The 25941-nt window shown below is 41.7% G+C and overlaps 2 protein-coding genes across 4 annotated transcripts in view; one reads left to right on the forward strand and one right to left on the reverse strand.

Annotated features, from left to right (window-relative positions):
• SH3BGR (SH3 domain binding glutamate rich protein) overlaps window positions 1-2138 on the reverse strand; it is a gene marked incomplete at its 5' end in the record, with an annotated part of 65843 nt that extends 63705 nt beyond the window's left edge. The window contains one exon of the mRNA XM_025987273.2: window positions 1725-2138. Coding sequence (XP_025843058.2) covers window positions 1725-2138 — 414 coding nt within the window. The remainder of the gene's footprint in view (window positions 1-1724) is intronic.
• LCA5L (lebercilin LCA5 like) overlaps window positions 1-25941 on the forward strand; it is a 280078-nt gene that overhangs the window by 228762 nt on the left and 25375 nt on the right. The window contains exons 1-3 of one of the 3 annotated variants that reach the window (XM_072740539.1): window positions 2069-2193; window positions 3299-3491; window positions 16408-16562. The exons of 1 other annotated variant lie outside the window; for it this stretch is intronic. The gene's annotated coding sequence lies outside the window, so the exon portion shown is untranslated. Of the gene's footprint in view, window positions 1-2068; window positions 2194-3298; window positions 3492-16407; window positions 16563-23516; window positions 25181-25941 lie in introns of those variants that run through there. One more of the 3 variants, XM_072740541.1, reaches the window with a different exon arrangement.

Raw genomic sequence — 25941 nt, forward strand, 5'->3', positions numbered from 1 at the left:
ACAAAATTTGAAAGTATTTGACAAACTGGGGGAAATATTTACAACACAAACCACAAACCAAGTTTTCATCCAGCAAATCTGAATTTCAGAGAACATAGAAAGTTCTACAAAGATGAACATTGAGTGAAAAATGGGCAAAAGGCAGGAAAAAGAAAATTACAATGTATACATGATTACAAAAAATTTGAAAAAATGTCTATCCTTCCTAGAAAATATGTGAATAAAATCAAAGTAAAGTGTCAACTTTTGACAATAAAATGGGCAAACATTTTTTAAGAAATTAAAAAGATTATCCCCAATGTGGGTTAAGGATTGGGCCGCATTTGCCTGGAAGGCAAACTTTCATATACCTTCAGAAAGCCTTAAAGTGAACATTTCCTTTGATCCTTCAATATCACATGTAGGATTTATTCCAAGGAGTCAGGGGTGACCTCTGCTAACCTTAAACTAGCAGTAATTTTGCCAGCAGATGGGTTTAGTTAGGAGTAACAAAGAATTCCAACTTGGGAACTATGGCAAAACTTCAGGCAAGTTCAACAAACAAAGAAGAGGAACATGATTGTATGGAAAAGAAAGAAGTTGGGAGGGATTCAAGAGTCCACCTGAGAAAGCAAGAGTTCAGGGTGATGACTTACTTTCTCATTGACTGAGTTATAGGGGTGGCCAATTTCTTGTAGGAGATGCAACAGGTATCTTTCCCTGTTGGGCCCATAACTGATCATTCTTTCCTGTTGACACTCTTCTGTTGGAAACTGTAACTGACACTTCTGTTGGAGACTGTAATTGAGTGGTAAGGGCTCTCCCTTGTAGCCTCAGACCTACATTAGCGATGTTTTTCCCTTTATTAATTTTCACACCTCAAAGATTCACTTATAGGGATATTCAACATTGGCATTAATACAATGTGCGTTGCGGGGAGAAAAGAAAGGAAAAGCAAGGAGGAAAAGGAGAAGTAATATATGTGTTAATGCTGCCTATGCAGTCCTTTAAAATTCCTATGTCATCATTAAAAATCACCTACAATTGGGATCCCTGGGTGGCGCAGCGGTTTGGCGCCTGCCTTTGACCCAGGGCGCGATCCTGGAGACCCGGGATCGAATCCCACGTCGGGCTCCCGGTGCATGGAGCCTGTTTCTCTCTCTGCCTCTCTCTCTCTCTCTCTCTCTCTCTCTCTCTCTGTGACTATCATAAATAAATAAAATAAAATAAAAAAAATCACCTACAATCATCACCTAGGTGATTTTTTTTTTGGTAATTTTTTAAAAGATTTTATTTATTTGAGAGAGACACAGACAGAGATAGAGAGAGAGAGCACCAGTGAGGGAGGAAACGGAGAAGCAGGGTCCCCACTGATCAGGGATCCCAAGGGGGTGGGGGGTGGGGGGTGGGGGGAGTAGATCCCAGGGCCCTAGGATCATGACCTGAGCCGAAGGCCCACACTTAATCTACTGAGCCACCCAGACGCCCCCATCTAGGTGATTTTTAATTTTCCTTCCTACTCTGCTGTACGTTCTAAATTCCCTACAGCCCACATGCACGCATTGCTTTGCAATCAGATTTTCTTTCACCAAAGAAATTCATCTTTATAAAGAGGGGTCAGCCGGAGTGTTCTGCTCTCTGTCCACTTCTGCAGGCAGAGGCATCGATCCTACACCTGCTCACCTGGGCCCACCCCCCTTCCCGGGGGGAACCCGGCGTCCACACCTGCCTGCCCAGCAGCCCACCTGGAGCGCGCTGCTGGGGTCCGTGCACCTCCGGGCAGGGAACCAGACATGCGCACTGGACTCGGATTCAAACCACCAGTACGTGGCCGAGCGCGAACGAGAGCGCGAAGGGACAGCGGCGCTGCCGCGGGAGGGGCGCGTCAGCCCCACGGCGGCGGGGCGAAGGCGGCGGCCCCGAGCTCCGAGCCCCCGCGGCGGGAGGCCCCGGCCCGCGTCTCGCCCGCTCAGCTCTCCAGTGCGCAGGCGCCGCCCCGCCCCCGGCCCCGCCCGTCCCAGGAGGCGCCGCGCCGGTTTCCATGGCGACGCGCGGGCGCCCCGAGGCTGGCGCTGCGGCGGGAGCGCGCGGAGCAGGTAACGGCCCGGCCCCAGGCAGGGCCTCGCTCGAGCCTCCGGGCCGTCCGGTGCCGCCGTCCCTCAGCGCTGGCCCCTGCCCAGCTCGGGCCGCGCCGCCTCGCTCTCACTGCGGCTGGTAACGTAGCGGGGCCGCCGGCCGCCGCCTCTCGCAGAGCGCGCCCTCCCCGCCGCGACCGGGCGCCTCCGCCCTCGCCGGTCCCCCCGCGCCCCCGGGGACCCTCCGCTCGCGGCCGGCCGCCGGGGCTTCGGGCGGGGGCGGCCCCGACGGGCCCGGGGACGGCCAGGGACAAGCTCCGGCCGGAGCCCCGAGGCGTCAGCCCCGCCCCCACCCGCACCTCCACCTGCGGGCTCGAACCGGGACCCCGAGGCGGCCGGGCGCCGCTGTCAGCCCCGCCCCCACCTGCACCCGCATCCCCACCTGCACCCCCACCTGCGGGCTCCGGCCGGAGACCCCGAGGCGTCAGCCCCACCCCCACCTGCACCCCCACCTGCGGGCTCCAGCCGGAGACCCCGAGGCGTCAGCCCCACCCCCACCTGCATCCCCACCTGCGGGCTCCGGCTGGAGACCCCGAGGCGTCAGCCTCGCCCCCACCCGCATCCCCACCTGCACCCCCACCTGCGGGCTCTGGTCGGAGACCCCGAGGCGGCCAGGCGCCGCTGTCAGCCCCGCCCCTACCCGCACCCCCCCCCCGCACCCTCACCTGCACCCCCACCTGCGGGCTCCGGCCGGCGACCCCGAGGCGTCAGCCCCGCACCCCTCCGCACCCCCCGTACCCTCACCTGCACCCCCACCTGCGGGCTCTGGTCGGAGACCCCGAGGCGGCCAGGCGCCGCTGTCAGCCCCGCCCCTACCCGCACCCCCCCCCCGCACCCTCACCTGCACCCCCACCTGCGGGCTCCGGCCGGCTACCCCGAGGCGTCAGCCCCGCCCCCGCCCCCACCCCCACCTGCGGGCCCCGGCGGGCACTTTCGTTCTTCCCTGAATCCGGTGCCTGCAGGCTCCCGGCTCCCACCCGCTTTAGCTTTGTTTTGCTTCCCCCCGCCCCCCCGCCCCGCCCCCTCACCCTAGCGCTGCCGTCTCCTTATCCCCAGCCCGAGGAGATGTGGATTCTTTGAAATGTCTGCCCTGTGCGTGTTCCTGGCTCGCTCAGCCTTGGAGCCCTTTGTGCACAATTTTCCCGTCGCGCTGTATCATTTCGTTACCCCCCTTGTGCCAACAGGTGACTTTGTTAAGACGGGTTTTCCCCGACCGACCGTGAACCTGTTCTCTGTCTACACTCGCTCCCTCGATGAATTCATCCAGTCTCATAAAGACCAACGAGCCCCTAAAGTGTGTCTCCAGCCCAGACCCTCCCCGGGACCTCAGACCCAAGTACTCAGAGGCCTGCCCACGTCTACGCTTGGATGTCTAAGGCAAGTCCTGACGTTCCCTCACACCTGTTCCCCCTGCACTTTTACCCACCCCGTTACTGGAACCCGCTGTCCAGGCCTTGAGGCCCTCCTTGACTCCTGTTGTTCCCTCCCCACATGCAGTCTGTCAACCCATCCTTCATAGCATCCCCTGAACGGATGCACAGCCCCACCTTTTCTGCCAACCCCCACCTCCCCCAGCCCCTTACAGGCCAGGGGCATCTCCTGCCTGGATTGCTTTGGCAGCCTGCTAATTGGTCTCCCTCTCCTGGAATGTAGACAGCCTTACCCTGTGTTCCCTGTCATTTCAGCTGATTATGGTTTTCTTTTAAGGATATGAATTTCATAATTTCCATAGATAAAAAAATAACTCAGTATGTGTTTCGAAGATAGTTTGTAGACAGGGAGCCAAAGCTACATAAACACTGCGCTGTTAACAGGCTAAGCATGGAAAGATGCCCCTTAGCTTTCTTGGGCATATGACTGTGCCCCTGGATAGAACTCTGCCTATGTCTCTCTCATGAATAAATAAAATATTAAAAAAAAGAAAGAACTTTGACAAGAACTTTAAAATTGTACAGAAGAGTAAAACAAGACAGAGCCTCTTGCCAACTGGGAAAAAGAAGACATGTAGGAATTTAGGTTCTATTTATTCCCTACATTTTCGTTTTTGGTTTTTTTTTTTTAGAAAGCACCACCGGGGCGGTGGCTCAGCAGTGTGAGGGCCGCCTTTGGCCCAGGGGGTGATCCTGGTGTCCCGGGATCGAGTCCCACGTCGGGCTCCCTGCATGGAGCCCGCTTCTCCCTCTGCCTGTGTCTCTGCCTCTCTCTCTCTCTGTGTCTCTCATGAATAAATAAATCAAATCTTTAAAAAAAAGAAAGAAAGAAAGAAAGAAAGAAAGAAAGAAAGAAAGAAAGAAAGAAAGAAAGCACCAAAAGAGGCAAATTGAAATGGAGACAAGTGATCATCCCAGTGCTGGTCATTTTGACAGTGAGTGCCTGGGCGCTGGTTCTCCAGTCAGTGGGTCACAGAGTGACGCAGGGATTGATAGGACAGGTCCTCGCCCTCAGGGAGCTAATGGCCCCCAAGCACCTGTACCTCCCAATCACAGACCCCCAACTCCCATTTTTTTTTCTTCTTCCATCAAGTGAAACCCCAGTTGACCAAAGCAGCATGGCAGGATTGCTGCAGCCTGTGGAGGGTCTAATAGGATATCATAAGATACTGCAGATCATAAACCCCCCCCACTTTATTAAAATTTGATCTCACACTGCTGTCACTTGCTAGAGGAACGTGAAGCTACCTGACAGGAATCTCCTCAAGCCCCAGCTACCACAACTGCAAGCCTTACCTACAGCCTTACCCATGTTACCCCTCCTAGCCAAGGCCACCCCTCCCTGTGCTGTGGATCTCATTCCCACCCACTTGCCAGAATCCTTCCGCTTTTATCAGCTTTCACCTGTTCCATCTCAGCTGGCTCTTCCTTTGGCCTCTGTGCCCCCCTCCACCCCCACCTCTTTCTGCTTTTCCTACAGCCATGCTGGCTCACTCTCCTGGGCTCCTTAATACTGCAGTTCCTCAAAGCTCAGTCTGTTTTCATCGCATTCTTTCCCCATGCCCCCATATTCTGACATTAGGCACAAACCCATGCCCACCATCTCTAGGCTGTGGACTCCCAACTTAATCTCTCCAGCTTGGCCCTCTTTTCTGAGCCGACCTGTATGTCCAGCTGGCTTATTGACCTTGCCTCTTAATTCCTCTCAGAGACCAACTCCATGTGCAGAAGACCAATCTCCCACCACTCCTCCCAGCTGGGACCTCTTCCATTGGCAGCTAGGATTCCTCCTTGACCTTTACCGTCACCCCTTTGCCCAGTGGCTCACCGAGCCCTGGTGACATCACCTCCTGTACATCTTTCACTACTTTTAATTGCCACTGGCACTTAGTCCAAACTGCCACCTTCTTTCACCAGCCTTCTGAAATCCTCCCCTGTATTCTCTTCTCCACACTGCAGCCGGAGTAACCTTCAAGAAGCAGAACAAATTATGTTATCTCTTCCCTTTACTCACTACTAGCTTCCTGTTGCTCTTGAATTAAACCTGCCCTCCTGTGACTGCAGCTGCTCACCCTCACTTATCTATGGAGACTCATTGGGAACCACTGGGACCCAGCCACATGGGCCTTATCTGTCCACCAGGCCTTGGAACTTTCTTTTCTCTCCATCCACAATGTACTTCCTTCCTACACTCCATTCCTTTTTGCATGATTAGTTCCCACTGACCTGTCATATCTCTGCTTACATGGCCCTTACATAGAACTTCCAAGGTCACTGTCTGGATCAGGTTTCTTTGACATATATCTCCACAGAATTGTATCTCTTTTCTCTAAAACACTTAGAACAGTCACTATTGTGATTATTTTATTACCAGCATATAAGCAACATGAAAAGAGAAATGTTTGTGTTCATTACATCCCCCATGCCTCAGATAGTTCCTGGCACATAGAAAGCTCTCAAATATGTGTTGAAAGAATGCATAAAATTAACATTTTAATGTGTAAGATGTATCAAGAGTAGGGTACTTTAGTACAATTTATTAAAATGGAATAAAATTCTAGTAAAAAATAGGTTAACACTGAGAATTAAAAAGAAATGTGGCAGTGGCCAGGAGGGGGAGCTGAAAATTTACACTTCTAGAAATTTAGCTCCAGTATTTGTTAGAGTCATGCGGTCTGTCGCACTTGCCACCACTTGGCGGAAGTAGAGAGGCACAGCTTCTCCTTTCTCATCCTGAAGGCATTTCTTTGGAATACTCAGCCTGGTAATGAATTCAAGGCTTTTGTCAAAAGTAAATAAAACATATCAAGTTGTTAAATAATCAAACCTACTCACTTGTCTATTCCCATCCAAATACTGAGCGTGGCACATTTTCATATTATCAGATAAAGCTTGAACTTTCTGATATACAAATATAGTATATTTAATTCATGGATTTTCATGCTGGACTGGACTTTAGAAGTTATTGAGCACAATTAGCTAACCTCAGACATTGAACGGTTGAGGCCAAACAACTAGCTCTGTTGACAGAGCTCACACTGTAACTCACATATCTGGCCACACGTGCCTTTTTTTTTTCCTTTTATAACATACTCCCTTCCTTCTTAACCAGTGTTCATTCTTAAATGTCCCTTCTTCAATATTAGAATAACCACATTTCTGAAGCAAAAAATTGGGACACGTAATCTTAAAAGCGGATGCGATGTTAGAAATAGTGTTTTTGAAAAAAAAAAGAAATAGTGTTTTTGAAAACCCTTATGATAGGTGATCATCTTACCTATGTGATAATGTTTTTTTTAGAAGACAAAGAGTTTGTCCATTCATTTAACGTTCTGCTTAATTTTGCGTCAAAGAGTCTGTGTTAAAGAGTTTTGTTAAAGAGCTCAGGCCTTCCTTTGTTCTGTAGGAAGACTCTCAAGCTGGATCCAGCTGCCAATTCCTCATGACCTGACTGTGGCCATGCTCCTGGCAGAAAGACCATTGAAATGACTCTGTGTACGCCACAGGCACAGGGAGGCAGGCGCAGGCCATCTACATGTCCCATCACAGGGGATGTGGGTGTCTGCCAGGTTCCTCTAGAAGGTCACCATCTTTTCCTTTCTATTTGATTGGTAGTGCACCAAAGTCTATTCCTTGTCAGTCCTACATTTACCAGCCTTTAGCATCCATTGACAACACCTGCCTGTCTCAGCTACCTCTGTGATAGTTGTCAAATCTTCATTATCTGTTCCTACCACTTCTTGTTCATTTATTAGTTGTCATCCTACCCTAAGGAAGAGTTTTCTTTCCTCATCCATTTAGTTATTCATTATATCAGGATGGACTCACAGATTCCTACTTTATTTTAGTAGGTTGTTATCTTGTAGCTTCATTTATTTTGATGCTGAAATTGTCCTAGATTTGACCAGTGAGAACTTCGTTAAGCTGGCTTCTGTGTCCTTTGACACATATCAGCCTTATCCTGTACTTGCCTTGCTCTGGGCCTAGAGTCACCCATTCCTCCAAGGAACCTGATTCTTCTTAATGGAGAATGGTATTTTAGTAGAGGTTGGCACTCACTGTGGTCACTGTTACCAGAGTATCATTGTTTCTAGGCCCCTCTTGCTTCCTGAATGCTAGTGAGACAGTCTGCTGTCTTCTCCAGTTAGTTCTTCCAAAGCATATAATCCCACCAACTCCACAGGGTTGGTCATATTTTTCCTAAATGAAGCCTAAGCGAGTTTAGGCAAGATGGTTTCTGGAAGCTTTAAGTTACTTCCTCCAAAGGATTTGAACTCACTCTCTTCTTTGACTTTTTGAAATCTGTAATAGTGCATTTCACTTATATTCTAATAGCACGCTTTTAGATTTTCCACATAATCTGTATTAGTGTCCTGTGGCTGCTGTAACAAACACAAAACTCAGTGGCTTAAAACAACTCAAATATATTCTCTTACAGTTCTGGTGATCAGAAGTCTGGAATGAGTCTTAGGGGCTAAAATTAAGGGATCAGCAGGGCTGGTTCCTTCTGGATGCTCAAGGGGTGAATCCATTCCCTGGCCTTTTCCAGCTTCTAGAGAAGCCTGTATTTGGCCTTTGACCCCTTCCTCCATCTTCAAAGCCAGCGGCAAAGTGGGTTTTTCTGAATCTGCTTCGTGCATCACACTGCCATCTTCTGACCAGCTCCAGGGGCCCCCTCCATAGGCCCTTGTTCTTATATCAGGCCAGCATAGCTAATCTCCCTGCCACAGGGTCTAGGGATTCACAAACTCTGGAGATTAGGACATTCTTCGGGTGGCCTGGGTGCCTTATTCAGCCCACACAGTATCAAATGGAAATCTTATATCTTAACAGTGGGATTTTAATTCCTTTCTTTATGGCATGTGATGGGCCATAAGCCCATATAGATAAGCCAGCCTATATCTATATATAAATGATGGGAGGGGAGATAGGCTATACATCCTGAAACCAAAACAAAAGCAAATCCTTACTGTATTGCTTACACTAAATATCATAGATATAGATAGTGATTGGAAAATGAACATCTCGGAACACCTGGGTGGCACAGTCAGTTAAGCATGTGCCTCTTGGTTTTGGCTCAGGTCATGATCTCAGGGTCCTGGGATCCAGTTCCACATTGTGCTCTATGCTTAGCATGGAGTCTGCTTGAGATTCTCTTCTCCATCCCCTCCCTCACACACTCTCTGCCTCTCTCTCTCTCTCTAAAACAAAATCTTTAAAAGCAAAAGAACATCTAAGTTTTTTACATATCCATACATGCAGAGATATTTCATCCTTTTATGTTTTCCACTATGCATAAGCATATTATTATTAGTGTATTAGTGTATTATTATTAATCATAATTACAATTGATACTTTATCCAATCCTTTTTTTATCCAATCCTTTAATTTTTGCCATTCTGATGGATTAAACTGGAATTGTTTTCATTTGCATTTCACTAATTGAGAGCAAGTCTGAACATCTTTTTATATATTTCTTGGTTGTCTGTGGTTCTGTAATGTGTTGATATACTTTGCCCATTTTACTAGTGCATTATTATTACGGAGGTTAGCTCTTCGTCATATGTACTGAAAATAGTTTTCCCATTTTCTAATGTGCCTTTCAACTTTATGTTTTTTTTTGTTGTACAGAAGTTTTTTGTTTGTCTTTTATTTATTCAGGAGAGACACAGAGAGAGGTAAAGACATAGGCAGAGGAAGGAGCCAGCTCCCTGCGGGGAGCCTGATGCAGGACTTGATCCCAGGACCCCAGGATCACAACCTGAGCCAAAGGCAGATGCTCAACCACTGAGTAACCTAGGTGCCCCTGTACAGAAATTTTAAATTTTTATGCAGCTACTTTTATTGTGTCCCTGGTGGTTTACTTATTTTCAACAAGTACATTTTTACTTCATCTGATATTTACTTTTTTTTATTTAAACTCAATTAGCCAACATATAGTATATCAATAGTTTCAGAAGTAGAGTTCAGTGGTTCATCAGTTGCATATGACATCCAGTGCTCATCACATCACATGCCCTCCTTAATGCCCATCACCCAGTTACCTTCTCCTCCACCCCCAAAATTGCTAGAACTCATACAGGAATTCAGCAACATGGTAGGATAAAAACCTGTGCACAGAAATCAGTTTCATTTATTTCTATACACTAACAATGAGAAGATTAAGAGAAATTAAGGAATTAATATTTAGTGTAAGCAATACAGTAAGGATTTGCTTGTTTTGGTTTCTGGATGTATAGCCTATCTCACCTCCCATCGTTTATTAAATGTCCACTTTTCTCCACCTTTATCTTATACTAGATTCACTACATATGTGCTTCTGTCTCTGAACTTTTTTTTTTTTAAGATTTATTTACTTATTCATGAGAGACACACAGAGAGGCAGAGACACAGGGAGAGGGAGAAGCAGGGTCCCTGCGGGGAGCCAGATGCGCAACTCAATCCCGGATCCCAGGAGCCGAAGGCAGATGCTCTACCACTGAGCCACCCAGTCATCCCACTGTCTCTGAACTTTATTCTGGAATGTTGCTCTGTCCATTCAAGCGCTGGAGTCAAGCTGTTTTAGTGCCTGTAACGTTCTATCTCCCCGTCATTCCTGTTCAAAATCCTTTGGGTTCTCCCATATTTGTTTTTCTATATGAATTTAGTGTCATTTTGTCAAATTTCAAAAAAAATTGTTCTTGGATTTTATTAGGAATATTTTGATTATGTAGATAAAAGTAGGGAGAATTTATAGCTTTCTCATCTGGGTTCTTATATAAGAACACAGTATGTCTCTCCACTTACATAAATCTTATTTATATTTCAATAGTTTTAAAGCTTTCTCTGTATTATTTGTATTCAACCTGTATCAGATGTTTTTAAATTCTTGGCTGATACTGTAAGTGGGATATTTTCATCATTTTCTAAGTCATTTTCATTTACATATGGAACAATGGATTTTTTTAAAAAAAAATTTTATTGGAGTTCAATTTGCCAACATATAGCGTATCACCCAGTGCTCATCCCATTAAGTGCCCCCTCAATGCCCGTCACCCAGTCACCCCAACCCCCCACCCACTTCCCCTTCCACTACCCCTTGTTCATTTCCCAGAGTTAGGTGTCTCTCATGTTTTGTCACCCTCACTGATATTTTCACTCATTTTCTCTCCTTTCCCCTTTATTCCCTTTCACTAATTTTTATATTCCCTGAATGAATGAGACCATATAATGTTTGTCCTTCTCCGATTGACTTATTTCACTCAGCATAATACCCTCCAGTTCCATCCATGTCGAAGCAAATGGTGGATATTTGTCACTTCTAATGGCTGAGGAATATTCCATTGTGTACATAGACCACATCTTCTCTATCCAGTCATCTTTCGATGGACACCGAGGCTCCTTCCACGGTTTGGCTATTGTGGACATTGCTGCTAGAAACATCGGGGTGCAGGTGTCCCGGTGTTTCACCGCATCTGAATCTTTGGGGTAAATCCCCAACAGTGCAATTGCTGGGTCGTAGGGCAGGTCTATTTTTAACTCTTTGAGGAACCTCCACACAGTTTTCCAGAGTGGCTGCACCAGGTCACATTCCCACCAACAGTGCAAAAAGGTTCCCTTCTCTCCGCATCTTCTCCAACATTTGTGGTTTCCTGCCTTGTTAATTTTCCCCATTCTCACTGGTGTGAGGTGGGATCTCATTGTGGTTTTGATTTGTATTTCCCTGATGGCAAGTGATGCGGAGCATTTTCTCATGTGCTTGTTGGCCATGTCTATGTCTTCCTCTGTGAGATTTCTGTTCATGTCTTTTGCTCATTTCATGATTGGATTGTTTGTTTCTTTGGTGTTGAGTTTAATAAGTTCTTTATAGATCTTGGATGCTAGCCCTTTATCTGATACATAATTTGCAAATATCTTCTCCCATTCTGTAGACTGTCTTTTAGTTTTTTTGACTGTTTCTTTTGCTGTGCAGAAGCTTTTTATCTTGATGAAGTCCCAATAATTCATTTTTGCTTTTGTTTCCCTTGCCTTCATGGATGTATTTGCAAGAAGTTGCTGTGGCCAAGTTCAAAAGGGGTGTTGCCTGTGTTCTCCTCTAGGATTTTGATGGATTCTTGTCTCACATTTAGATCTTTCATCCATTTTGAGTTTATCTTTGTGTCTGGTGTAAGAGATTGGTCTAGTTTCATTCTTCTGCATGTGGATGTCCAATTTTCCCAGCACCATTTATTGAAGAGACTGTCTTTTTTCCAGTGGATAGTCTTTCTTGCTTTGTTGAATATTAGTTGACCATAAAGTTGAGGGCCCATTTCTGGGTTCTCTATTCTGTTCCATTGATCTATGTGTCTGTTTTTGTGCCAGTACCACACTGTCTTAATAACCACAGCTTTGTAGTACAACCTGAAATCCGGCATTGTGATGCCGCCGGCTCTATTTTTCTTTTTTAATATTCCCCTGGCTATTCGGGGTCTTTTCTGATTCCACACAAATCTTAAGATGCTTTGTTCCAACTCTCTGAAGAAAGTCCATGGTATTTTGATAGGGATTGCATTATATGTGTAAATTGCCCTGCGTTGCATTGACATTTTCACAATGTTAATTCTTCCAGTCCATGAGCATGGAATATTTTTCCATCTCTTTGTGTCTTCCTCAATTTCTTTCAGAAGTGTTCTGTAGTTTTTAAGGTACAGATCCTTTACCTCTTTGGTTAGGTTCCTAGGTATCTTATGCTTTTGGGTGCAATTGTAAATGGTATTGACTCCTTCATTTCTCTTTCTTTTTTTTTTTCTTTTTTTTTTTTAATTTTTTTAAAATTTATTTATGATAGTCACACAGAGAGCGAGAGAGAGGCAGAGACACAGGCAGAGGGAGAAGCAGGCTCCATGCACCGGGAGCCCGACGTGGGATTCGATCCCGGGTCTCCAGGATCGCGCCCTGGGCCAAAGACAGGCGCCAAACCGCTGCGCCACCCAGGGATCCCTCATTTCTCTTTCTTCAGTCTCATTCTTAGTGTATAGAAATGCCACTGATTTCTGGGCATTGATTTTGTATCCTGCCACACTACCAAATGTGAGTTCTAGCAATTTTGGGGTGGAGTCTTTGGGTTTTCTATGTACAGTATCATGTTATCTGTGAAGAGGGAGAGTTTGACTTCTTTGCCAATTTGAATGCCTTTTATTTCTTTTTGTTGCCTGATTGCTGAGGCGAGCACTTCTAGTACTATGTTGAATAGCAGTGGTGAGAGTGGACATCCCTGTCGTGTTCCTGATCTTAGGGGAAAGGCTCCCAGTGTTTCCCCATTGAGAATGATATTTGCTGTGGGCTTTTCGTAGATGGCTTTTAAGATGCCGAGGAATGTTCCCTCTATCCCTACACTCTGAAGAGTTTTGATCAGGAATGGATGCTGTGTTTTGTCAAATGCTCTCTCTGCATCTATTGAGAGGATCATATGGTTCTTATTTTTTCTCTTGTTGATATGATCAATCACATTGATTGCTGTACGAGTGTTGAACCAGCCTTGCATCCCAGGGATAAATCCCACTTGGTCGTGATGAATAATCTTCTTAATGTATTGTTGGATCCTATTGGCTAGTATCTTGTTGAGAATTTTTGCATCTGTGCTCATCAGGGATATTGGTCTCTACTTCTCCTTTTTGGTGGGGTCTTTGTCTGGTTTTGGAATTAAGGTGATGCTGGCCTCATAGAACGATTTTGGAAGTATTCCATCTCAGAAAAGATGGATTTTTATATCCATTTAGTAACTATAGTTTTATTGAATGCTCATTATGTTATAGTGTTTTATAGGGTTTTCTAAGGATACAAGCATATTATCTGCACATGATAATAATTTGCCTTTTCTTTCCAAATGTTTATACTTATTTCTTTATTTGTATTTTAGTTTCAAAGGTAGAGTTCAGTGATTCAACAGTTGCATAAAATACCAAGTGCTCATTACATGTCCCTTTGTAATGTCCATCATGCAGTTACCCCATCCTCCCACCACACCTCCAGCAACCTTCAGTTTGTTTCCTATACTTAGAGTATCTCATGGTTTGTCTCCCTCTCTGATTTTATCTTACTTTCTTTTTCTCTCCCTTCCCCTGTGATCCTTGTTTCTTAAATTCCACATGAGTGAAATCATATAATTGTCTTTCTCTGATTGACTTAATTCACTTAGCATAATACCCTCTAGTTCCATCCACATCATTGCAAATGGTAGGGTTTCCTTTTTGATGGCTGGGTAAAATATATATATATATATTTATATATATGTCTCTGTGTGTGTATATGGAGATACACACACACACACACACCACATCTTCTTTATCCATTCATCTGTCTATAGACATCTGGGCTCTTTCCATAGTTTGGCTTTTGTGCACATTGCTGCTATAAACATTGGAGCACAGGTGCCCTTTCAGATTACTACCTCTGTATCCTTGGGGTAAATACACAGTAGTGCAATTGCTAGGTCATAGGGTAGCTCTAGTTTCAACTTTTTGAGGAACTTCCATACTGTTTTCCAGAGGGACTGCCCCAGCTTGCATTCCCACCAGCAGTGTTAGAAGGTTCCCCTTTCTTTGCATCCTCACCAACATTTGCTGTTTCCCAATTTGTGAATTTTAGCCATTCTGACTGGTGCAGGGTGGTATCTTATTGTGGTTTTTATTTGTATCTCCCTGATTCGAAGTGATATGTAGCATTTTTTCATGTGTCTATTGTCCATTTGTATGTCTTCTTTGGAGAAATGCCTGTTTGTGTCTTCCACCCACTTCTTGATTGGTCTATTTGTCTTTTGGGTTTTATAAGTTTTTTATAAGTTCTTTATAGTTTTATAAGTTTTTTATAGATTTTGGATACTAGTCCTTTATCTGATGAGACATTTGCAAATATTTTCTCCTATTCTGTATGTTATCTTTTGATTTTGTCAACTGTTTCCTTTGCTGTGCAGGAGCTTTTTATCTTGATGAAGTCCCAATAGTTCACTTTTCCTTTTGTTTTCCTTGCCTTTGAAGACATATCTAACAAGAAGTTGCTATGACCAAGGTCAAAGAGGTTGCTCCCTGTGTTCTCCTCTAGGATTTTGATGAATTCCTTTCTCACATTTAGGTCTTTCATCCATTTTGAATTTATTTTTGTGTATGTTGTAAGAAAATGGTCCAGTATCATTCTTCTGCATATGGCTATCCAATTTTCCCAACACCGTTTGTTGAAGAGACCGGTTTTTCCACTGGATATTCTTTCCTGCTTTCTCAAAGATTAGTTAACCTTAGAGTTGAGGGTCCACTTCTGGGTTCTCTGTTCTGTTCCCTTGATCTGTGTGTCTGGTTTTTTGCCTTTATCATACTGTCTTGATGATTGATTACGTAAGGCTTTGTACTAGAGCTTGAAGTCCAGCATTGTGACTTCCCCGGCTTTGGTTTTCTTTTTCAACATTCCTTTAGCTATTCGGGGTCTTTTCTGGTTCCATATGAATTTTAGGATTATTTGTTCCAGCTCTGTGAAAAATTTTGATGGTATTTTAATAGGGATTGCATTGAATATGTATATTGCTTTGGGTAGCAAAGACATTTTCATATTACTTGTTCTTCTAATCCATGAGCATGGAATGTTTTTCCATTTCTTTTTGTTTTCCTCAATTTCTTTCATGAGTGTTCTGTGGCTTTCAGAATACAAATCCTTTACCTCTTTGTATACCTCTTATTTCTTTCTTACCTCTAATTTCATTGGCTAGTGCCTCCAAAACATTATTCATTAACAGAAGTGATGGTGGCCATCCTTATCTTAATCCTTGTAGCAATGTAAATTAATGTTTCACTATTAAGCATGAAGCTAGCTTTTAAGTTTGAGACGTGTATTTATCATGTTTGGAAAGCATTCATTTAGGGTATATAGGGCATTTTAAGTTGGATCAGGAGTACTGAAAACTTTGTCTTGAGTAATGGGTATGGAGACAGGAATTAAGGAAGCACAGAAGCACCCTGACCATTAATTTATTTAATTAATATTTGTTGAACACTTAGTATATCCTGGGAACTCTTCTGGGCACTGCGGATACAGCAGTAGACAAAACAGTCAAAATACTGCAATCGTGAAGCACGATTCAGTGGGAAAGTCAGGCAATAGATAAGGGAAATAATACATATTATGGCAGATAATGATATGTGCTGTAGGGAAAAATAAAGTGGGAAAGGAAACTGCAGTGTTGAGAGTGGATGAGACAAGAGGGGAAACTTGAATGTCAAGCAGTTGTTTCCCATGAAGCAGGACTGGTTACAACTACAATTGCCTACCCACACAGTAATTTGGGGTGGAAAACATAGCAATTGAAAACCAAAGCATTCCTATGAATTAATTACAGCTTCACTGTAGAATATTTACTTTAAGAATAAATTATTATGCCACTAGGATTTCCTAGTGGCAATAATAGCCAAGAATCTAACAATTTGTGAGAGTGTTGAGCCAGAAGGACAAATTTCAGTGTATAATACCATGTCTCTAATATCAGTGCTTCTAAAATAAGATCCAGTTCCCACCAGTAGTACCAGGAGGGTCTTCCTTTTCTTATTTTTTATTGTTTACAAGTAAGTAACATGTAATCCAAAAACTTTTATTATTCATGTTCAACTTTGCACTGGAAAGAAAGAACAGATAGACAAGCCACACAATCTTTCGTTATGCCCCCAAAATTTTCAGAAACACCACTCTGTTGTGGCTCCTTCAAATCTTATTTCCTGACCAATGGTGAAGAGCTGATGCACTCTGATAGAGATAAAGTCTTAGTGTGTGAAATGAGTATATATAAATTAATACTGATTCAAGATTTTAAACTATTCTTCTATATAAATGCTTATTTGTGACATTTTCCTTTTGCGATATTCTAGGTTTTTTGAAATATATTCTTTCTTAAAAAGAGACCAAAACATGTCAAAAAATCCTGCCCTGGAAACATCATAAATACTACAGTTTGAAGAACCCTCCACTCAGAACATATAGCAGATCTTCATATATCTTAGGAACGTTTGATTAAGGACAGCAGGTATGCATTAATTCATTTTAAGACCATTTTCGCATATTTTTGGGGTCTGCTTTTTTTTAACAAAAGCAGAATTGAAGACAACTACACAAAAGTATAGTTTCAGAATGATTCAAGTTTATATCTTGATCTTGAATATTCTTCTTTCTAATTCTATAATTAAACAAACATTATATACAAATTTTTTGTTCTTCTAGGCAGGCATCCCTTTTCATGGTGCATTCCAGAAAAGCATGTCATCAGCTGGATTGCATTTTTTCCATTTAAACAGTGTTCTTAACTGTGGATTGTATTCATGAGTTATAACAGCAAAGAAACCAATGTAAATCTTGTCATGATAGAAACAGTGAAATTATGCTTTGAGGGCAATAAAACAGGCACTTGTATACTGTAAACACTAGTCAGTATTCAAAATATAAATGTTGCCAAAATCTTAACTACACACCACCATAAACTGGTATATTAAAAACTAGTCACCCACTCTATAGTAAGCATTAATAACATAATTACTAACTACTTAATTTTAAATCCTTGAAAGCAGAAGTTTGCCTTCTTCATAACCCTAGTGTCTAATAGATCCTAAATAAATGTTACTTTGACTTAACATTTTAATTAATTAGTTAATTAACTAGAACATTAGATGGTTGCCCTGAGACCTAGATTTTTCAATAATGCTCCACATAATCAGAAAAACCTCTGTGGAGGCTGCATACATTTTTAATTGATAACAATGATGAATAGCCTAGTTATATTAATACAAAGACACTCAAAAATAGTTTCATCAACTTAAAAATGTATTTATAGACCTGATATTAGTCATCAATCCATTTTAACAGATCAGTGAGAAAGCTGGAGTTTAACAGACTGAATATTCCAGAGAGCTGCTTGATACGTGCATTCACATCTCATTGCTGACTAGTAATAACTAAAAATTGTACTTCATTTTACATTGTTCATGATGTCTCTCAGACATCAGTGTCATGAAAAGGAATGGAATTATCACAGGTGAACCAAACCAGACCTGTATTTGGGTCCTATAGATAGAAATTTTAGGAGAGTTCTGGGATCTTGAAACTTCTAAAATTCTAAGAATGTTCTGACTCTTTAGTGGGTATAATTTATGTTAAGGTCAAGTAATTCTTTTGGTCACTGAACCATCCTGAGAAAATATATCTTGAGTGTGTTAATTATCTATGCCTGTGTAACAAGCAAGCCAAAAACTTAACAGCTTAAAACAATAGTGTGGTTGGCCACCACTCCAAAAACTATTTTGATAAGATCATTATTTAATTAAAATTAATGGATTAGAGAGAGAGAAAATATGGCATTATATTTTTTTCAAAATTAAACATTCCAGAAAGCATCTGTTAACCTAAATAAACTAAGTTGTTTAGCATAAAATCCTATTTTTGCATGTTCTACAAGATGACTATTGATTTTGTAACCTCCTATGGTAGATTCATGCAGAAGTTTTCTGTTCTATAAGTCTCTCTCTAGTTTTCAAATCAACACTAACAGCCTCTGAAAGGTATATAATGACCCCTTCTTTACTGGAGTGCTCTAGTACTCTCTAGGGTACAGAAAGTGACAATGTGGAGGAATCACCTGATGGTTTCCCCCATTGAATGTCTGCAGTTAGTGACATTATCATCCGTAGATAACAGTAAGGGTGCTGCCTCTGCCCCTTGGTAACCAGTGAAGAGGCCTTTTCATCTTCCAGATACTGCCTGACCACCCTTTCCTGAAACCAATACAGTACAGACCGAATCTAAGGTAGCTTGAAGTGGTTCTTAGAGAAGGATTCATGAATAGAACTGGTTTGGGAAATTAAAGCATAGTCTCTTTGTTCTAGTGTATAGTTCCTGCTTATACTGTCCACTGCCTGAGCCTGGGTGGAGAAAGGGTTTTCCAGGTGGATATTCCAGAGGCTTTTGGCAGGAGCCTCCCATGGACTCTCATTTCCTAACTCTCTTTGCTACTTGCCTTTTATCTTTTCCCTCTCTCTCTTGATAACCTCTCTCTTCCCACATTTCCTTCAAGATTTACCTCACTTCCCTAGATAATGAATAGAAGGAAACTTCCTTAGTCTGATAAAGGAAAAACCTACAGTAACATCAGGCTTAATGGTGAAAGACTGGATGCTTACCTTCTCAGATCCAAAACAAGACAAGGACATCAACTCTTACCAACACTTGTATTCAACATTGTACTAGAGATTCTGGCCAATCAATCAGGCAAGAAAAAGAAATGAAAGGGTCCATATTAGGAAAGGAGAATTTAACTCTCTTTATTTACAGTTGACATCATCATCTGTGATAGAATCTACAAAAAAGCTACTAGAACCAATAAGCAAAGCTACAGGGTACAACATCAATATGAAATATCAATTGTATTTCTGTATACTAGCAGCAAACAATTGGAAATTGAAATTAAAAGATAATACCACTTACTAAAACCAGTATAATAGCAGTTATCATCAAAAATATGAAATACGAAATACGCCTGGGTGGCTCAGCAGTTTAGCGCCTGCCTTTGGCCCAGGGCATGATCCTGGGGTCCCGGGATCGAGTCCCACATCAGGCTCCCTGTGTGGAGTCTGCTTCTCCCTCTGCTTATGTCTCTGCCTCTCTCTCTCTGTGTCTCTCATGAATAAATAAAAATATTTTTTTAAATTAAGAAATACTTGAGGATAAATCTGAAAAAAGATGTGAGAGATCTGTGCACCAAAAACTATGAAACATTGCTAAGAGGAATTAAAGATGGCCTAACCAAAACTGTGCCGTACCTATGGATAGAAGGCTCAGTTTTGTCAAGGTGTCAATTCTCTGTGAATTTATCCATAGACTCAACATAATCCCAATCACAATCCCACTCGGTTTTTTGAAGGAACTGACAGGCTGATTCTAACATTCCCATGGAAACTCAGAAGACCTGAATAAAAGAGCCAAACAACTTTAAAAAACAAAGAACAGAGTTGGAGGACTAATATTATCACATTTCAAGATTAATTTTAAAGCTGTAGTAACCAGAACAGTGTGGTATTGGTGTAAAGGTAAGAACTAGCAGAGAAGAAGAGAGAGCAAAGAAATAGACCTGCATATGGGCATCTCAGTTATAAATGTGCAAAGGCAGTTCAGTGGAAAAGGGTTGGTCTTTTCAAGAAATGGTCTTGAAACTGGAACAATTGATAACCTTATACCAAAAAAGTAAAACTTTGATCAATTTCTAATCCATAATAATTAACTCAAGATAGGTCAAAGTAAAACATAAAACTATAAAATTTCTGGGAGAAAATCTTTGTGGCCTCAAGTTATATAAAAATTTCTTAGATAAAACATTCTAAGGATCATTCTTAAAAGAACAGATTGGCAATTGGGCTTCATCAAAATTAAAAACATCTGCAGACACTTTTAAGGGAATGAAAACACAAGACACAAACTGGAAGAAAATATTTGCAAACATACATCTAATAAAGGACTTATGTCCAGAGTATAAAAGAGCTCTGAAAAGTCAACCATAAGAAAACAAACAACCCAATTTAAAAACAGACGAAAGATTTGAACAGATACTTCACCTACCCCTGAAAAAAAAAAAAAAAAGATATAAGGATGAAAAATAAGCAGATGCAAAGATGTTCAATATTATTAGTCATTTGGGAAATGCAAATTAAAGCCACATGAGATATCACTAAACAGAACAATTAAGTTTTTAAAAAGAGTGACCATATCAAGCGTCAGCAGGGGTATGGGGCAGCAGGAACTCATACACTGCTGGTGGGAATGCAAAATGGTACACCAATTTGGAAAACAGTATGGCGGTTTCCTAAGAAGTTAAACATATACTTACCATATACTCCAGCCATGCTACTCCAGGGCATTCGCCCCAAAAGAAAGAAACCATACGTCCATACGTAAGACATGTGTTTCAATGTTCACAGCAATTTTATTTGTAATATGCAAACTACGAAGAAAGCAGAAACGTCCATCAACAGATGAATGAGTAAACAAATTGTGATGTAAGTCACACAATTGGATACTACTTGGCAATTAAAAAAAATGAACTCTTGATACACAGAGTAACTTGGATGAATCTCAAAATAATTATGCTGAGTTAAAGAAGCCAAACCAAATAAAAGTACGGACTGTATGATTCCATTTATATAAAACTGTAGAAAATGCAAACCTAGGGTAACAAAATACAGTCAGTCAGTGGTTATCTGGGGTGAGGATGAGGAGCAGGGAGCATCATGGGAAAGGAATGACATGGGGGTCCAAGGAAACCTCTGGATGCATTGGATGTGTTGACTCTGGATGATGGTGCTCATCTCACTAGTATATACTTATGTCTATAATTATCAAATAGTATGCTTTTAATATGCACAGTTTGTTATATGTCATTTGCATACTGTTTTGCTGTATACTCAATAAAAGAGGTGCTTTAAAAAAAAAAGAATTGTATCCCAATGGCTTAGAAATTAGTTTTCTTATAAAATATATACTTTCAGTAAGCCAAATAAGTTGACCTATTGGATTTGTTTTTTTTTTTTTCTTTTTTTCTTTTTTTCCTATTGGATTTGTTAAAAATGATCATTTAAATGTTGGTGAATCACCTAATAAATGCATTCAAGTGTTGGTACTATTATTTCTGAACTGCTTAATGTGAAACTGGTCTTCATTTTTCTTATGACCTGTTTTTGTCCAAGACTGCTATTAATACTAAGAACAATTGTCTATTAAGCAGAAAGAAGCACATCGAGTTTACCTAAATGCCAATATTAATAACACTGACATTAATGAGTTCTAGTAAATCCCTGGGCCAGCCAGGTCAGATCCTGACCTTACTGGGTTGTAAACATATTGTTTCAAAAGAAGGTAGCACTATGTGAAGCATTTATGGCAACTTTTAAGCTTAATAAATTCCAAAACAATTAATGTCTTGAGGATATAAATGGAAATTATAGTTTGTGTTTACATCAGGCCCATATGGGTTATGTCTCCAACTCAGGGCCCTTATAACCTGATCACTGCAAAGTCCCTTTTACTACATAAGGTGTTTTGTTGTTGGTGGTGGTTTTTTTTTTTTACTACATAAGGTGTTTGTGCGTATTTAATTATGAGACAGTGATAGATGAATGGACCCAGTAATTAATCTGAAGTTACTTACATTTTTTTCAGTGAAATAGATTTAGGTTATAATAGTGAACAACAGTAGAATAACTATGCCTCATACCACGTACTACAGAAATGCACTGAAAACAAGCAGACAGTACACGTACTAGATAATTGGTGACAAAAAAGAATTTTCTACCGACTCATCCGCACACAAAAATTTTTATGGTAAGACTACATCTTGGCCCATCCTATGGAAACTACACTTAATTGCATTAGATGAATTATTAGCAGGAAAGATTATGCATAATTTTGCTAATATGGCATCTTCTCACTGGACATCTTTAATTGTATGTGATTTTTTTCAAGCATTTTTGAAGGAGCAGCAGTTACTGCCTCCTAACTATAGAGACCCACAGGAGACCGTATGCAGTAGGACAGTTCAGCCATCAATAGAGGCTTATGGTTCTTGCAAATCTAAATGAGGAGAGCAATAATGCCTTCAAATGCCCCTTCTTTTTTACAGCTAAACCTATAAAACCTTCCATTAGGGTACATTTTAATCTGATAGAATTGCTTTAAGAGTGAGGTTGTTTATAGATATTAAGGCTTACTTGACACCAATGGATTTCCATTAGAATTACACCCCCCCCCCATAATATCAATATTTATTAAACAAAGAGACCAGAAAAAAAAAAGAGAGAGAGACCAGGATGACTAGCTCGCTGCTATATCAGACGTGGGGCAATCAAAGCTCATTTTAGACCTATGTGAGCATATGATTCAAAGGGAATTTAAAAAAAAACTGTACATGGAGTGGAGTATAAGCATCTCATAAAACCTCAATATTCTAATCTAACAGTGGAAAAGAACACTCCTCTGCCCTAACCTCCTTATATTCCATCATCTCCCTGTTCCTGTCATGTCAGATTCTGAGTGAGTTGTAGTGATTAATCTGAAAGATTAAAGGATAAGCGATTATTTTCAATATAATCACAGATTTGGGACTCTGGACTATAGGTAAAACATGAAAAGCTGAATAGAGAGTGATTCTCATAGGCTAATCACAGGGTTTGACATAATTTAACATTTTAAGATTGAAGTGATAAATAAGTTGGGTCAAATTATGTCCATTTTGGGTCAAGTAGTATGGTTTAAGTAAAAAGAACTTTATTTTTTTTTAAATTTATTTTTTATTGGTGTTCAATTTGCCAACATATAGAATAACACCCAGTGCTCATCCCATCAAGTGCTCACCTCAGTGCCCATCACCCAGTCACCCCCATCACCCCACCCACTTCCCCTTCCACCACCCCTAGTTTGTTTCCCAGAGTTAGGAGTCTCTCATGTTCTGTCTCCCTTTCTGATATTTCCCACTCATTTTTTCTTCTTTCCCCTTTATTCCTTTTCACTATTTTTTATATTCCCCAAATGAATGAGACCATATAATGTTTGTCCTTCCCCGATTGACTTATTTCACTCAGCATAATACCTCCAGTTCCATCCACGTCAAAGCAAATGGTGGGTATTTGTCGTTTCTAATTGCTGAGTAATATTCCATTGTATACATAGACCACATCTTCTTTATCCATCATCTTTTGATGGACACCGAGGCTCCTTCCACAGTTTGGCTATTGTGGACATTGCTGCTAGAAACATCAGGGTGCAGGTGTCCCGGTGTTTCACTGCATCTGTATCTTTGGGGTAAATCCCCAACAGTGCAATTGCTGGGTCGTAGGGCAGGTCTATTTTTAACTCTTTGAGGAAACTCCACACAATTTTCCAGAGTGGCTGCCCCAGTTCACATTCCCACCAACAGTGCAGGACGGTTCGCCTTTCTCCACATCCTCTCCAACATTTGTGGTTTCCTGCCTTGTTAATTGTCCCCATTCTCACTGGTGTGAGGTGGTATCTCATTGTGGTTTTGATTTGTATTTCCCTGACAGCAAGTGATGCGGAGCACTTTTCTTTAAAGGCCAACAGACTTGGATTCAAAACTCAGTTCTCCCTCCCGCTAGCTCTGTGACCTTGGATGGGTTTGTGCTCTTCTATAAAATGGGGTCACTAATACCTGTTACACAGGACTGTCCTCATGATTAAGTAAGCTACTATATGTAATCTCTTACCTCTGTGTTTGGCATACAGTATATGGTGGTGGTGGTGATCATCATTCAAGCATTTACAAATACTAGTTGGGTGGCAGCACTCTGCTAGGCCTGAAGTTACAACAGGAACAAATATAGTCTCTATCTTCAGGGAGTTTTCAAATGGCAATAGCCAAGCACCGGTTCCCAGTACAATAGTTGATGGGGAAATAAACTGACTCTTGGTTGCATCTCTCACATAAAGACACCATCAATGCCCTGGAGAGTCCTGGTGTTTGTCCTAGAATTACTCTTCCAAGAAGGAACTAGTATTTGTTGATTGTGTACCATGTGACAAGTACCATGATAGGTATTTACAAACAATTTCTCATTTCTCCCTATAATAACTCCATGGAATCAGTGTTATTATTCAATTTTATAGATGGCCAAGATCACTTAATTGACAGACTCGGGTTCAAACCCACGTCGGTCTGCCTTCAAATTATCACCTTCCGCTGTCTCACTCCCACTCCTGTGGCTGTTGGACAATTTGTGACTATAAATGAACAACACTCTTGAATTAAGCCTGTATCCTACAATGCTGGGATGGCTTTCTCAAAGGAGTGGTCTGAGGAAGAAGGAGGAAAGTTTTATAGGGCTTTAGCAGGAATGGTCCGTCAAGAACAACTGGTCAAAAATTCTTTTCACAGATTACCAGAAGAATTGGGGGTATTATTTTCTCACAGCAATCTGGGTTTATCAAGATGGATGGAAAAAAAAAAAAAAGATGGATGGGGAAGAAGTTAGGAGCTAAAGTCATGAGCAAGAAGGGGTAAGGAGAAAAAAAAAAAAGAAGGGGTAAGGAGGAGCCCCTCCCAGGGACAAGGACAGGCAAGATTATGAGGGCCACAGAGGAACATTTCTGATCTTTTTGGGATCTTACACACTAACATCTTGGTCTCCTCTTAATCCATTTGCAAAGATTCAAAAGTAAGGATCTTCATCTGTGCGTCTACCCAATGTTATATGGAAGAATGGGTCTGGAAAGATCCATTCATTGCCTTAGATCTGTGATGTTTGCAGTTGTGATGCTTAATGAAAAAAGTCCTGACTTTGAAGCAGGAAAACATGAACAGTTGCTTCACCTGAGCCTGCTCCCTTCACGAGTTTGGGAGTAGATGATGTCAACGCAGCTTGTGGGAAGTAAAAGCACTCATTAAAGATTAAGTACACCTGCACCCCGATGTTTCTAGCAGCAATGTCCACAATAGCCAAACTGTGGAAGGAGCCTCGGTGTCCATCGACAGATGAATGGATAAAGAAGATGTGGTCTATGTATACAGTGGAATATTCCTCAGCCATCAGAAACGGCGAAGACCCACCACTTGCTTCGACGTGGATGGACTTGGAGGGTATTATGCTGAGTGAAGTAAGTCAATCAGAGAAGGACAATCATTATATGGTTTCACTCATATGGGGAATATAAGAAATAGTGAAAGGGATTAAAGGGGAAAGGAGAGAAAATGAGTGGGAAATATCAAAGAGGGTGACGGAACATGAGAGACTCCTAACTCTGGGAAACGAACAAGGGGTAGTGGAAGGGGAGGTGGGCAGGGGGTGGGGGTGACTGGGTGATGGGCACCGAGGGGGGCACTTGACGGGGTGAGCACTGGGTGTTATATGTTGGCCAGTTGAACTACAATAAAAAATAAACAAAAAAATTTTAATAAAAAATAAAGATTAAGTACAATACTATTATTAATAGTAGGATTAATTTGGACTAAGACTTCTGTAGTAGGGAGATGGTAAACCACCTCCTATATTCCATGAAAAGAGAAGAAAGCTTGAGAGTCAAGCCAATGTAGAAAGAGGCAGAGGCTGAGGTAGGAAAAACAAAAACTCTGAGTAGAGAGAAGGACATTAGATTCCTGTTGGGAAGGGTCTGATGGCAGCTAATTGCTCTTTTTCTTCCTTGATAAAACAGAAGAATTGGGGGTATTAAATGAAAACAAAAATAATCCTTGTAAAGACCCCAGGAGATGAGTTCCTTTGTTATGAACTGCTGTCAACTGTGCTGATCTAACAGATCTCGTGGTGTTACTTGCCTTAATGCAGGGGCCTTATAGAGGAACACAGAACCATCTGGTGTGTAACTAAAGTTAGTGTTATTGAGGGCCCACATTTGGGGTC

This window comes from Vulpes vulpes, chromosome 15 (genome assembly GCF_048418805.1).
Source record: "Vulpes vulpes isolate BD-2025 chromosome 15, VulVul3, whole genome shotgun sequence".
NCBI classification, from domain to species: domain Eukaryota; kingdom Metazoa; phylum Chordata; class Mammalia; order Carnivora; family Canidae; genus Vulpes; species Vulpes vulpes.